We start from the raw sequence: 15,852 nt of genomic DNA, 5'->3' as shown, positions 1-15,852 counted from the left end.
TTTAAATGATAGCCCATCTATGAGACTAACACCTGAATTGAAATGCACAGATGAATCTGAAGACGAGCAAATGAATCCGCCTTGATTAAAATATTTAAATATAGAATAACTGTAATTCTTTTCAATCGTAAGAGGTTACCATGTGCGTCTTAGGATAAAATTATGTGAGAAAACTTTTGTTAGGCCTTGTCCACACTTATAAGTAATTTTATATTGGGAAGGTGGCAGAAAAAAACAAAACGCCTTGTTTTAGCTTTCAAGATTTCAGTTCCTTTGTATTCATAAACTAAGTCTACGGCTTTAATTAAATGCACACAGTTCCCGGTCTTAGCTCAGTTGTTTTAAAGACCAGTCCTCTAGCACCTGCAACAGGTCATGTTTTTAGTATTTATGTCTGTGAAAATATGCGGCGTAAGTACTGACTCAGCAACAAGTCACCTGTGAATGATCAAAGAAATACAGAAAACATGACCTGTTGGGTATATTTGAGGACTGCAGTTGAGAAGCAATGCTTTAGACAATTCTCCAGTTTAGATGGATTCCTCTATATCAGGCATTTCCACTTCTTTCTGAGACAATATCCCCCAATCTGAACTTTCCCAATTCTGGACCATGGCATAACAATTTTTGCCTAATCTAGAGAAGATGGATTGTTTTGCCATCGATGGCTGAAGTCCAAAGGGGCGGGCTTTCATTGCAGAAAACAGCCAGCCAAGAGGGAAATTCAAACAGACCAGGGAGGCTTCTCCCTCTTGTACCAGCAGTTATGGTGCCTATTTTACATTTTTTTATTCACCATAAAATCTTTTCCTCAGAGTCTATCTGGGAGATGCTGCGCACTGAACGCTGGGGTTAGAATGTGAGTTTTTGTGACAAACTCTATAGCCCACATTCTAACCCCAGCAGTAAGGGTGTAGCGTCCCCCAGATGGATGATAGAGGAATTCAAAATCTAAACATGCAACTGAGGCTCTGCAGATACCCACTGTCCACTATTCAGTAACTATGCTGTACTCCCTGAAGGATAAAAGTAGACACAGTCAAACAGCAGGAATCCGCATTAACTACCTGCGGCAGTAGCAACTGGGTTGCTCTCTAGAGTATAGGTATATAACAGGGGCAGCAGTCAAGAGGTGCAGCCCATTCAGCAATCATAACACTGAAAACAGCACATCAACTACTGCACAGCAGTGATGCTGCTATACTAAAAGCTTTAAATAAAAAAAATGTACATCTAAATGTGGACATTAAACATTGAAAAGTTGTCTCAGCAGCAATACTTAAAAGTCCTGCCCTGTGACACTTAAAAAGAAAAATGGAGGGTTTCCCAGCTGCAGACAGAGAGGAGAGAAGCGCGACTGTCCATCCAGCACCTCTATACACCATTAATCTAGCTTTCCCAATGGATGTGAGAGGAACAATGTTCACCTGGTGTGCATCTTCTCAGATTTGATTGATACAAGAGACTCTAAAGTATTAACCCATGTACTTGTTTACCGCATGTTCTAGGACTGTAATACCTGTTTTCTCTTTCTGCAGTGTTAAACTGATTGTATAAGGTGCTAGTGCTATTCCGTGCTCCCAGTTTTCCGGCACCGGAAGGAGTACTTGTTGTGCTCGAACCACTCTCCAAGCTCAGATTGAGCGTAGATCCAACACCACTTTCTTGCAGATAAATTCCCAATGAATGCCGCTGCGAGGGGACGCTTGATGACATCAGCAGAGCACTGGACTTCTGCATGTAAGACAAAGTTAAACTCAGTCAAATTGTATCAGTATACTCATAGCAGCCAAGTCTAAATTTTGGTATACTGGCCACTAAGAAATACATTTATGAGGAACTATTCTGCCTCAATCAGGGTGGGGGATACGTAAAACACCCATATACAATTCCAGTTGTATGACGCAACTCACCCGACCCTCATGTCGGATTTCTGTCCTGTGGGCAGCTTTGACCTTATCCCACGTTTCCTTCCAGCGCTCAGGAACAGCTCGCAATTCCATCTCCAGATTCTGTAACTCCTGTGAATAACACAAACAAACAAAAGTGCCTTATTTTAACACACAATAAGTAGTTACCATAATACTGTAAACTATTCAGAGTATATGGAGAGTCTGGAGTATTTTATTCGACTCATCTATTGACTCTTACATGCACCCTTCAACTTTAAGCATTTGTATTGCTTTAGCTTTTACTTTTTCCCTTTTGTGCTTTTCAGTTATGTCCTCATATTACCAAGCAGAGTGAACAGACTGGCGGATCAGATGAAGCAGACGGCAGATTTTCCTTGCACTACAAAAACCACTGCAGAATGAGCTTCCACACATACACTAAAACGTCATACTTACCCTGGTGGCCAGTCTTCCCCTCCTTATGCTGTTCTGTCTCCTTCGCAGTGGGAGCTATTGGGACTCGCACATTGCGGAGATGGGACAGCCTTACACAATTATTATTATTATACCTTTGAAATTGCTCTTTGCATAAACTGCCCAGACCAGTTCTGGGCATTCACTGGCTTGTGGCAGACACAAAATCTACACAGATATGAAAGTACACATAAGGAACCTCTTCCAGATTACATTTTAGGTTCTGTGTTTGGTTGCTATCTAACAGTAAATATAGTCTAATTCATGGCTGTAACTAGACCTTTATGGGCCCCAAACACGAAATTTCCAAATAATACATTCCAGAAAGCACCCCCCCCCCCTCCCCCTGTGCCCTAAGAGCGCAGGGGGAAGTGGGGGAGAGGAGAGTTTCTAGAGAGGGAAGAAAAGGGCAAGGTACATATGCACACATACTATTTTTTATATATATATATATATATATATACACACACACACTGTTATATACATACTGTATAAAATATATACTATATACACATATAAGGAGGGTTAGGCGGAAGACACAATAAGCATACAACAGCCCCCTACCCCCTTCAGTACACAGTACGCCAATCCCACCTTACCTCTAGCATACTGTTGTGGGTTCCAGCATCCCCTCTCTAAGGCCCCCACCCGTATCGCGTCGCACCGCACATACCTCCTATCCACAGAGCAATGGCAGCCGCGGCCGGCACTCCCTCACTCACACCACGCACCTGGCAACTCGCACACGGCAGCTATCTGCAAAGCGGTTCCCAGCAGCCACGGGCGGCAGCCCCCACATGCCATGCACCAAGCAGCATCCAAATGCACGCTCGTGGTTGCTGCGGTGCTGGCCTGCGACCTGCACTGGAATTGCAGTGAGATTGGGTGCGGGGGAGCGGTGGGCCCAAAGAGCATCTCGGGCCCCATAGCAGCCGCATCCACTGGTCTAATTGCTTGCAATTGTTTAAAGCAGTGCTGGCAAGATACGAGAGTAAGAGTAAGATGAATGTTCAGTAGTGACAAATTTTAAGAGAAATGTAGAGAGATTAAAATCTAGAAGTCAGGAACATGTAATAAGATTAACAAAAAGGTTTTTCAAAAGGTGCATTAGAACAAGTGCTGCACCCTTCAGAATGTTCACATAAGTACAGTATGAAGATCTTGTAGGAGGCAATAATCTACTACTAGAGGGATGGAGTAAGGAAAAACAGGCCTGCATTGGACAATGGCACTCTCATGATGAGAGGTAGGGAAAAAAGACCAGGGGAAGCCAGAGTACGCTTGATAGAAAAAGCAGTGTGGCTCATAATAGAACAGACCATCTAATGCTTCTGTACAGTAATGAGAACAGCGCTTTGTCAGATGCACCTATATATGAAGTAAAGTGCATATATCCAACTTGTTTTCATGGAGTTGGCAGTATAGTGTCAAGGGGCGTCTGCTTTAAAAGAGTGAATTCATTATGGGAAATAAGAGATGCCACTGAGTGAAGTGTTTTAAAAGTTGGAAAATGGGATTGTTGTACATACAATCATTAATTTTCTCCGATTTCATACGGGACAGTGCTATATCATGTGGTGTGAGGAACCTGGGCACTTCTACATTTACCTCTGAAAAATCAGCTACTCCCTTTTCTTTACATCCCAACTGGATGCTTTTACACTTGGTTTTTAACTACCAGAGCCTGAAAGGACAGATGCAGAGTACTGCAAGGGAGGAGGAGAAGTCGCATCCAAAACAAGGGCAGGACAAATAAAATCAGGAGTGTGATGAAAGGCATCTACTGTCCCATGGAATTAGAGAAAAGGATTTATCATAAGTACAAAAGGGTCATTCCAAGAAAATGGACTTTTTATGTAACGTTTGTTACCAGTTTTCATGACAAGCTTTGAATCAAATTTAAAACATATCATGTACCACACAAACATTTACTTTGCACGAAATATTCAAAACACATGCTCAAAAAAATAAATTTCACATGAAATATATTTCAAAATGTAACGTTAGTTACCATGGAATGACCCAAATGTCCTATTATCTCATTCATAGGGGTCAATTTAATTAGGAGCGTGTTTGTGAAAGTGAGCTTGTTATCATGTAACTGTGGCATCTCTAATTGTGAGACTAAATTAGAAATACCAATTCACGGAACTTGCGGTGAGGTTGAGACATGTCTACTAAAAGCTATCTTGTAGAAGTACATGAAGAGGTTCTGAAACCATCCTTGGAATGGACATAGAAGAACCATATAAAAGGCTGTTCGTGACCATAAGGAAAGCAGGGGAGGTTCTTTAAAAGGTGTCAAAATGTTTTTTTGCACTTTTTATTAAATAGTAGAAACATGGTACCAAGCGTTGCATATGTTTGAAAAAGGTAGAAATAATTTTTTTAGCTCCCATCTGCAAGTTCTAAAACCCCTCTTCCATTAATACAACTCACCATACCCATCTCTCATCAATTAAAATTTAGAAAGAAATATTACATTAAGTAGATTGCGTTTATATGTCATCCTTAGGGTCAGTTGTGTGGTGAGGGACAAGATTTGCTTCTGTTTGGCCACATATTTTATGAATGACAGCCACCAGCACTGGTTTTGCCTATTATATTGACCATAAATAATTTGAATTGTTCCTGGACCACCAACCCAGGGCACCCCAGGGAGCCACGGCACAGTTTGGGAACCTCTGATTTAACCCATTATTAAGCTTTCACCTGAAAACATACGTCTTTATTGGCCAAATTATGCTATGTAGACCCAGTGCTAGACATTTTAGCGTTGTGTGCAAGAAACAGCATTGCCCCCCCCCCCCCAATATTTAAAATAGGGTCAGTGCATACCAAAAATATATGGGTGTGGCTTTATGGGGAAGGGGTGTGACCACAAAATAATACCAATTCACATTACTCTGCACAATAGTCTCCATTATTCAAATTACGCAGCACAGTGGAACCACTTACACCAGGTAGAGCCCCTATCACACATGACGCCAGGTAGAGCCACATTTTACAGATTACGCCAGGCAGTCCCCTTTTACACCTTACACCCCCCCCACCATCATCCTTAAGGTGTACTGTAGTGTAGTATAGTATTAGTGTAGTGTGTATGCACTTACATGATTTCTCCATTCTGTCTGCGCTGCTGCAGGTTCCTGACCAGGAACTCCCTCCCTCTTTACACTGCAGGATAAGAGAGGGGCGGGAGCGCAGCACATGGGGGATTTACCGGACAGCTCTGCCGCTGACTATATGCAGCGACCAGCGGCAGAGGCTCCCGCTGATCAGAGTTTGAGGCGCCAGACATAGTGAAGCGGGAGCGAAAGATGCGACCGTCAGCGGGGAGAACATGTAGTTGGCGCGTCCAAAGGATAAATGTGCTGAGGGCAATGCACCTTCTGCACACACCTAGTTACAGCCCCGTGAAGACCCTCAAAGTGCATGTTTATTCATTGTGTCCTGACATTTTTATCTTACAATAAAGATTTTCCCTATGTTTTCTCTTGCTAAAGAGGATACACACACACACAAAAAAAAAAAATATGATTCTTGGTAACTTGCAATTAAATCTTTTTCTCTGAAGCAGGCTAGGCAGCACTGGACCATGGGACTGCAGGTTGGGACTGGAGCTGGCAACTAAATTAATCTGTAGCTTTATAAGAAAGCTGCTCCCCCCTGGAACCCCACAATTCCAGAACTACTTTAGAAGAATCCGAAAAGGAGTAGCAGTGACCCCGTGAGACTGTTAGAACAATCAAGCGAACCAGTAGGGAAAATACAGTCAAGAACCAAAACCTCACACGACTGAGCATGAGGGAGGGAACACTGTGTCACTCAGCTTGCTTCAGAGAAAAAGATTCCAAGATAAGTGACCAATAAACAAGAGTAATGGTAGACTTAACATTGTTAACTCTATATCTTCGAGGTCCATAGGCTCCACTGAAATTACCATGCAGTATAGGTGGTTTGGAGAGAAACGGGCACCAAACAGTTAAGCTTTCAAGTACCATGATGCACTGGTCCTGCCTTCCCTATAACCCGCCCCAAAGCCCACCCAGTTTAGTGAACAAGCCCCAGGCAGGAGCAAGACAGAGGAGAAGGAAGAATGGAACACTCAAGAAACACTCATATTAGTACAGGAGAATTAGTGACAATATAATAATACCCATGCGCCAGGTGCTTCAGGGTGGGTGAGTTGAGGAGCCTATGCACCTCGAAGAAACAGAGTTAACAATGGTAAAGTCTACCATAACTCTTGTTTTCTTCATCAGGGTTCATAGGCTCCACAGGAATTACCATGGGAGGGCCCCAAAGCAATTTCCTAAGGGTGGGGACGTTCCTGAGCGGTAACCCATCGCCCAAAGGCAGCATCCTGGGAGGCATTAATAGAATTTTAATTACCTACCGGTAAATCTTTTTCTCGTAGTCCATTAGGGATATTGGGGAATCTAGTACGATGTGGTATAGACGGGGTCCAAAGGAGTAGGTGCACTTTAAATTTCTTCACTGGGTGTGCTGGCTCCTGCCCTCTATGCCCCCTCACACAGGCAGTTATAGGTAAAAACATGCCCGAAGAAGAACAAAGAGTGATGAGATTTATAAACCAGCACACCACTAACATACAACGACCAGCAACGGCTGGAAACAACAGCAGCAATAGCTGAACAGGTAACCACATAAAAGAGAACCTGCAGAAAAGTCAACGCACTGAGGCGAGCGCCGAATATCCCTTATGGACTACGAGAAAAGGATTTACCGGTAAGTAATTAAAATCCTACTTTCTCTAGCATCCATAAGGGATATTGGGGAATCTAGTACGATGGGGATGTCCCAAACCTTTCAGAACGGACGGGAATGTGCGGAGACTGCTGCAGCACCGCCTGCCCAAACTGGGTATCCTCTTTGGTCAGGGTATTACATTTGTAGAACTTCACAAAGGTGTTCCTCCCCAACCAGGTAGCAGCTCGGTACAGTTGCAAGGCCGAGACGCCACCCAGGAAGAGCCCACTGATCTCGTAGAGTGGGCCTTCAGAGACTTAGGAACAGGTAAGGCTGCCGACACATAGACCTGTTGGATAGTAAACCTAATCCAACGAGCAATGGACGGCGTTAAAGCAGGACTGCCTTTTTCTGCGCATCATAGAGTACGAACAAGGAATCAGTCTTTCTGATCCGAGCTGTTTGCTTAACATAGATTTTGAAGGCACGAACAGCATCCAATGCCTCTGGAGGAGCAGAAGTATCAGAACTGGACGGAACCACAATAGGTTGATTCAGGTGAAACGCAGAGACAACCTTCTGCATGAACTACTGTCTAGTCCGGAGCTCAGGTATGTCCTCGTAAAAGACCAAGTAAGGACCTTTACACGATAAGGCCCCCAATTCTGAGACAAGACTAGCAGAAGCCAGGGCCAGTAACATCACCATCTTCCACGTGAGGTACTTGTCTTCTACTGTCAGCAGAGGTTCAAACCAGGAGGACTGTAGAAATTCCAACACTACATTCAAACCCACTGCAAGAAGGTCTGAACTGCTAGCAACACTGCCAATTTCTTCTGGAAGAAAATTGAGAGAGCTGAAATCTGGACCTTAATGGAACCCAGATGTAAGCTGTTATCCACACCAGCCTGCAGGAAACGTAGGAAACGTAAGAAACGTCCCAAGTGGAACTCCGCAGGTGGATACATGTGTTCCTCGCACCAAGAAACATATCTTCTCCACATATGATAAGGTTTTGACGTCACAGGTTTCCTGGCCTGAACCATGGTAGCAATAACCTTTTTGGAAAGGCCCTTGTGAGCTAGGATGTTCCGCTCAACCTCCATGCCGTCAAACGAAGTCGCCGTAAGTCCGGGTAGACGAACGGTTCTTGTTGAAGGAGATCTCTTCGACGGACATGTCCAGAAGATCCGCGTACCACGCCCTCCGAGGTCAATCCGGGGCAATCAGAATTGCCTGGACTCCCTGATGTCGGATGCGCTTGAGCACCCTTGGGAGCAACGGATTCGGAGGAAACAGATAGAGCAACCAGTAAGGCCAAGGCGACGTCAGTGCATCTACTGCCCTCGTCTGAGGGTCCCTGGTTCGTGAGCAATACCAATAAAGTTTCTTGTTGAGACGAGAAGCCACCATGTCTATCTGTGGGCAGCCCCACCAATGGACGATATGCTGGAACACCTGCTGGTGGAGATACCACTCCCCCAGGTGGAGATCCGCTTCCCAGTTGTCCACACCCGGAATGAAGATTGCCGACATTGCTCTTGATATAATGCATATGTACTGGTTTCTAAGTTGTCCTTGCTGTCCTGTGTTCACAGTGGGTTTCATGATTCTCTGCTTTTACACACTGGGGATCCGGTGTTGTTTTTAAAGTTTATTTGTTATTGTTCGTCTGGGTGACACGTACTGGCCATGCCCACAGCTCTGACGGCGGCGGAACACGGGCCGTCTAGCCCAATGACGTGGTGGCGTTGTGGGCATTTATGGTAACCGCGGCCGTTGTCATGACTGCGGCGGGACGCAGCCAGGACACACATGAGGATGACGTCTCTGGCACGCGCCCCGCGGCGCTGGTGGGCAGGCCGGGCGGCTCACGTGTATGTGCTGTTGTCATTTAGTGGTCTTTATAAGGCTGGTGAGTTGCTGTTATTTTTATGTTCACCATTGTTCGTGTATGTGTATTTTGTACATCCTGATGACGGTGTTCCACACCGAAACGTTGATGTAATCTCTAGAACTTTTTCTTATTGGAATACAATAGGTTTGTTGCAAAATCCTATGAGTGCCGTCCCTCTTCTTGGAAATATATATATATATTTTTTTTTTATTTTTTTCGTCAGGAACAGCAGGGTCCCTAGTGACGTTAATACGTTCCTAATGTGTATGAAACATGTACTGAATGCCGATGTTGTGGATCTAATCAGGAAACATCATGGTCGACATAAAAAATAGTATTCGTGTCGATATCAGGGAGCAGTAACTGGGCAAATAAAATTTTTGCGACCCCGAGGGGTCTGAGGGAAATATATTATTAATATTACGTCCTCTACCACGTCTGTGTTCGAGCCACAGATCTATGCAACCGTACCATACATATATATATATATACATACATACATACATACATACATACATACAGGTATAGCTTTCTGAAATGCATCACATTATCATGTCAATTTTTTTACCCAGTCAGATTAGTCGGTGCCGACAGGGTCACCCACACACGTCTGTGTCTCCCATATAGTTTTCTCATTGGAAAAGCATACATCTACTGACATGTTGACACATATTTACATGAACCAAGTACCATCAGGAGTCAGCAGTGCCGACAGAGACATTCCCATAGCCGTTTGTGGCAGAGCCCTCAGCCTCAGACATGCCAACTATAAGGAATAGACCCAGTACTTTCTGTCAGGGAAACACCGCAGACGTTTACCAGCTCTATTTACACCATACTCATTATATATTGTGCTTTATTTCTTTTTTTTGAATAGAGTATTTTTATTCAACAAGGATGAAATCGTTACAAACATTTCAGTGTATACTGGGATCTTCAGTTATTATTATACAATATAGTCATGCACATATCCTTCTCAAACAATATGTGTAAATACGTGGTGCAGCTGTTATTCGCAGGACCGTATATTGTCTCTGAAGTCTGCAGTCAAAATTGAAACACATACTAACATTTCTTGTTTTCTCCCCGAGATACTGCAATAAACCCCCCCAACTATAAGGCCTAATAAAGCCTACAAAACACCTGAGAACAAAAAAAAAAAAAAAAAAGGGAAAACCAAAAAGAGCATGAACCATAAACAGAGCAAACCAAAACAACTCCATCTAGCCTAGATTCATACAGTTATGCGAAGTGAGGTGCGTTATCCCTATAGTGTATAATACGGGAGAGGAGCCTGGCTCGTCCCCACGGGACCCAGGTAGCCTAGCTGTCGTAGAGGGCGTGCGGCATGTCAAATTATAAATTCTTTCAATTCTAAATTCTAAGGGCAGGGGAAGAATATGTAGAATTAATCCAATAGGACCATATCGTCTCATGTTTAGGAAGGACATTATTTTTCATATAGATATACCGATCCTTCAGTACTGTGTCATTGACCAGGGCCTTAAATGCAGACATCGTAGGGGAATGTGGGGCCATCCATGTCCGTGCAATACACACCTTGGCAAGGGCGCAGATACTGCGAGCATACAAGTCCTCCCACTTAGACCCAGATTCAGGTCCTCCTACTCCCAGAATGCAAAATCCTGGAGTCAACATTCCTCTCGGTATCCCCGTACGTTCCAGAATCGATCCGACCCCAACCCAAAACGCCTGTAAGGATGGACACTCCCACACGAGGTGCCAGAATGATCCGCTAGCGGCCCCGCATTTAGGACAGGCGGCTGCGCCACCAGCCCCAAATCTGGCCAACCTGTTCGGTGTCATATATGATCTATGTAATGTAAAGAGTTGGATTTGTTGGAACCGTAGTGATTTGGTGACCTGGCTCGAGTTCCCCAGCGCCACCTCCCAGTCATCCGTATCTATGGGGCCCAGATCACGCTCCCAGCGCTCCCGAAGGTTCGAGAGCGGGTCTGCATGAATTGTTTTTATAGGGTACAAGTAAGTGAAGGAGATCACCTTGACTCGACCCAATGAGCATAGCAAGGTCTTTATGGGGAAAGGGAGGAGCGCCGGGGGAGAATCTCCGAACTGTTATTGTAAAGCGTGCCTGAGCTGTAAAAATCTGTATAAGTAAGAGTTTGGGAGACCAAACTCCTCCTTTAGTTGTTGAAAGGACTTCATTGTACTATTGTCATACAACTGAAATATGGAGGATACGGAGTACAGGGCCCATACCACCCCCCCCCCCCCCCCTCAAGAGACCCCAGTTCAGGGAGTGATGCGGAGTGCCAAAGGGGAGTATCCGGGTCCATACTATCGTACCCAAGCATACGTATCAAAGCCTGCCAGATCTTCATGGCCTGAAAAACAATAGGAGGGGACAGCCGAGAAGCGCTCCGCCCCACCAGAATCTGCGCCGGAGACAGGTCCGGGTAGTAACATCGGAGAAATGCCCAGCTCAGACCAGCCTCCTCTCCTCCCCGCAACCAGATACTGATGTGTGCCAGCTGGACCGCATAGTAATATAGTTGGAAGTGAGGTAAGGCCAAGCCGTCATCAACTTTTTGTCTAGTGAGGGTATTTAACTTTATTCTAGGTCTTTTATTGGCCGATATCAGAGATGTCAGTATATTGTTTAATTTCTTTAAGAAGGCCGGGAATATATATACAGGAGATTGCGAAAGAACATACAGTAGTTTGGGCAAAACTATCATCTTAATAAGGCTGACCCTGCCTGTCATTGTCAACGGGAGTTTACACCAAGCCCTCGACTTGCGTACAATCAGCTGTACAAGTGGGTCAAGGTTCAAGGATATGAAATCCGAAGGGTCGTTAGTAACCTGGATCCCAAGATATTTAAACTGGCCTGTCCAGCTTAGCGGTAGGGAAATCCTTGGGACCCGGGGAGGAGAGCCCATAATGGGCATTATAAATGATTTGGACCAGTTCATGCGGAGACCAGAGAAGCCGCCGAAGGTCTCTATGACCTGCAACACTATAGGCATATCCACACTGTAGTCGTGTAAGAAAAGTAACAGGTCGTCCGCATAAAGGGCTATTTTGTCAGTACATGGGCCCGTATCAACTCCCCCAATGTCCGGGTGCGATCTGACCAAACAAGCCAAGGGTTCAATGGCTATGGCAAACAAGGCTGGGGAGAGGGGGCATCCCTGTCTGGTGCCCCGAGTCAAAGCAAAGGAGGAAGAAACATAACCATTAACCAAGATCCTGGCGCAAGGGCTTTGATACAGCAATTTAATCCATCGTATAAAGTTAGGGCCGCAGCCCATACATGTCATGACCCCCCACAGATACCGCATTGTGCTTTATTTCTAACATATATTGCACTAAACAACTGTGAACCCCCCCCCCCCCCCCCCGTTTTTCACTGTGATCTGTTCAGCAGTGCTTTATTGGCAGGGCCAGCGTTTTTGAGGAGAAAATGGCGCTGGATAGAGCTGTGAGGGCTAAGCCACGCCCCCTTAATGGCGCGCTTCAGCCCCGCTATTTTCTATATATTTATACTGGCGGGGGTCTGTATTAAGTGCCCAAGCACCTAATATCTCTCTTGCCAGTCTCTATCTGAGGTATACATACATGCTGCCCAGGGCGCACCCCCCGGCGCCCTGCACCCTTGTAGTGCCGCTCGTGTGTGGAAGCAATGGCGGGCAGCACGGCCACTGCGTGGTACCTCAGAATCACAAAGTCTTCTGCCGTCACTGAAGTCTTCTGTTCTTCATTGACACCGCTTTCAGATCGCAAATGCCGGATCCCACCCGGTAAGAGAAACGTGTCCTTACCGGGTGGGATCCGGCATTTGCTCTCCTTTGATGCTCATCTCCTGCACCGCCTCTCCCTATGCTGTGAATGGGAAACGTGTCGCATCGACACGGCTCCCATTCACACTGCGCCTGATTGGTATTCAACCCGGGTATAATCCTTTTATACCGGGTTGAATTACCGGGTTAGGCGACCCGCTAATTCACGCAAAGTGCTTTCACATCGCACACTGACCCGTGTCAACACGGCGATATGCCGTGTCGATACCGGGTTATTTGTGCGATGTGAAAGGGGTATTACTCACCCGGCTTCTTTCTTCTGGCTCTGAAAGGGGGGTGACGGCGCGGCTCCGGGAACGAGCAGCTAGGCGTACCAAGTGATCAGACTCTCTGGAGCTAATGGTGTCCAGTAGCCTAAGAAGCAGAGCCTTTGAACTCAGAGAAGTAGGTCTGCTTTTCTCCCCTCAGTCCCACGATGCAGGGAGACTGTTGCCAGCAGTGCTCCCTGAAAATAATAAACCTAACAAAGAAACTCAGTAGAGCTCCTCAGTGTGTGACCAGTCTCTCTGGGCACAGAATCTAACTCGAGTCTGGAGGAGGGGCATAGAGTGAGGAGCCAGTTCACACCCCTTTTAAAGTCTTAAAGTGCCCATGTCTCCTGCGGATCCCGTCTATACCCCATGGTTCTTGAAGCATCCCCAGCATCCTCTAGGACAGGGGTGTCAAACTCAAATTCATCGGGGGCCGCATCAGCAGTTTGGTCCCCATCAAAGGGCCGGTTGTATCTGTAGGTCTATCCAAAATTTACCGCTCCACCTGCCTTATATGTGCCCAGCCATCTGCCCCCTTTTAAAGTGCCCAGCCATGTGCCCCCTTTTATAGTGCCCAGCCATGTGCCCCCTTTTATAGTGCACAGGTCCCCATTTTACACATTGCGGCAGGCACAGGTCCCCATTTTACACATTGCGGCAGGCACAGGTCCCCATTTTACACATAGCGGCAGGTACAGGTCCCCATTTTACACATTGTAGCAGGCACAGGTCCCCATTTTACACATTGTGGCAGGCACAGGTCCCCATTTTACACATAGCGGCAGGTACAGGTCCCCATTTTACACATTGTGGCAGGCACAGGTCCCCATTTTACACATTGTGGCAGGCACAGGTCCCCATTTTACACATAGCGGCAGGTACAGGTCCCCATTTTACACATTGTGGCAGGCACAGGTCCCCATTTTACACATTGTGGCAGGCACAGGTCCCCATTTTACACATAGCGGCAGGTACAGGTCCCCATTTTACACATTGTGGCAGGCACAGGTCCCCATTTTACACATTGTGGCAGGCACAGGTCCCCATTTTACACATAGCGGCAGGTACAGGTCCCCATTTTACACATTGTGGCAGGCACAGGTCCCCATTTTACACATTGTGGCAGGCACAGGTCCCCATTTTACACATTGTGGCAGGCACAGGTCCCCATTTTACACATTGCGGCAGGTGGTGGAAGGAGGGAGAGAGAGAGAAAGAGAGGAAGGGAGAGGGGCTGACTTACATTTGAAGCGGTTCTCGCCGCTCTTCAGCCGCCTCTCCCTCCTCGTCTGCGCGGCTCCCTTCTCCCTCCTCCGACGGGGTTTCGTTGAATGACGCGTTTGCGCCGTGACGTCACGACGCAATCGCGTCATTCCGCGAAACCCCGCCCCCCCCCGAGCTGGGCACTCGGGAGAAGGGGGTTTCATGGCGGCGGCACCGCGGGCCATCAGACGAGGTCTGGCGGGCCGGATTTGGCCCGCGGGCCTTGTCTTTGACACCCCTGCTCTAGGACGTATGAGTAACTTTTTTGACATGTTTTTTTTTTTGTCTGGATTTTTCCAGGCCAACTTGAATAGGTTATCTAACTCTGTAGTATCAGGGAAAGTGACATTAGGCTTGTTTTGTGTAAAGAAAAACGACTGCTGTGATGCAGTGTCCTCTAGAGGGAGCTTTAACACGTCCCATATAGCCAGAATTAGGAGTTCAGTACCCTGAGCAGAGTCGGAATCCCAACTAACGGGGTCCAAGTCCTCCCCATCCTCATCTTTATCAGATAGTAGAGCAGGCAAACTACGCTTTTGTGGTCCTGCATGAGAGGAGGGGGGCTGTGCAACATCTGCCCTAGCAGCTAAATCTGCAACAGCCTGTTGTAGTACCTGAGTTTTCTGAACATTTGCAGTGAGCTGGGGATGACATATTAGACATCATAGTTTTAAGAGACCCTAGCCAGTGGGGCTCTGGACCCTCTCCCCCAGCCCCTTCACTGATTTTGAAGTTTGGCTGCATTGTTCACATGAAACAGAATCAGATGATAATGTGACATACACTGCACAGCTTGTGTTTACCCATGTTTCGCAGTAAGCACAATAACATACACATACATACAGACAGTTATATTGCAAGCCTGCCCTACTGTATGTGAGAGGAGGCCCACAAAGAGAAGGACACCAGCACACCCCACAGTTATCACAGTAAACACTAATAAATTCTGTCCTGTAGAGGACCCAGATAGTGTACAATAGCGGCTCTCCCCCTTTGCTACACCCTGTACCAGATATCCAGCGTGTCTGAGGAGTCAGGAATCGCTGTGTGTGCTGTAAATGGCTGCAGTAAGAAGAGGAAGGCGCCAAAATGCCTCTGGTTCTGCTCTGAGTTAGCTCCGCCCCTCCAATGGCATCGGAGCTATAGTTATTATTTATACTGGCAATGTCTTCTTTCAGCTTAAAAACATCACAACAAGTGCTAGTCTAAGTGCTAGTCTAAGCGACTGTGAGCCAGTCTACACGGGGGAACTTAGCGGGTCAATAAGATGTGGACCTACAAGAAGCTAAGCAGTATAAAACAACATGCAACCCTTCCTGCAAGAAGAGAAACAATATCACCAGCCGAAATGATGATGTGGGAAAATCCTGCTCACACCAGAAAATAAAGGTCTTCTAAGAGCCAATAATAGTTCCTTATGGAAACCAGCTTCCTCACTTTTAGCACTTGACTACCTTATGCAAAAACCTTTGGCCATTACAACTGCGTATAAACTGTATAAGGGAAAGGCGAAGAGC

The 15,852-nt window shown here is 46.1% G+C and overlaps 1 protein-coding gene across 8 annotated transcripts in view; it reads right to left on the bottom strand.

The window, feature by feature from the left end:
* Positions 1-15,852, bottom strand: part of SBF1 (SET binding factor 1) — a 421,239-nt gene that overhangs the window by 44,735 nt on the left and 360,652 nt on the right. For all 8 annotated transcript variants that reach the window (XM_063926659.1, XM_063926653.1, XM_063926655.1 and 5 more), the window contains 2 exons: positions 1,914-2,021; positions 1,520-1,734 (listed from right to left, as the gene is read on the bottom strand). In XM_063926659.1, coding sequence (XP_063782729.1) covers positions 1,520-1,734; positions 1,914-2,021 — 323 coding nt within the window. The remainder of the gene's footprint in view (positions 1-1,519; positions 1,735-1,913; positions 2,022-15,852) is intronic.

Source organism: Pseudophryne corroboree, chromosome 6, assembly GCF_028390025.1.
Source record: "Pseudophryne corroboree isolate aPseCor3 chromosome 6, aPseCor3.hap2, whole genome shotgun sequence".
Lineage (NCBI taxonomy): Eukaryota > Metazoa > Chordata > Amphibia > Anura > Myobatrachidae > Pseudophryne > Pseudophryne corroboree.
The sequence above is the reverse complement of the archived record's forward strand: the minus strand, read 5'-3'. Positions and strand labels throughout refer to the sequence as shown.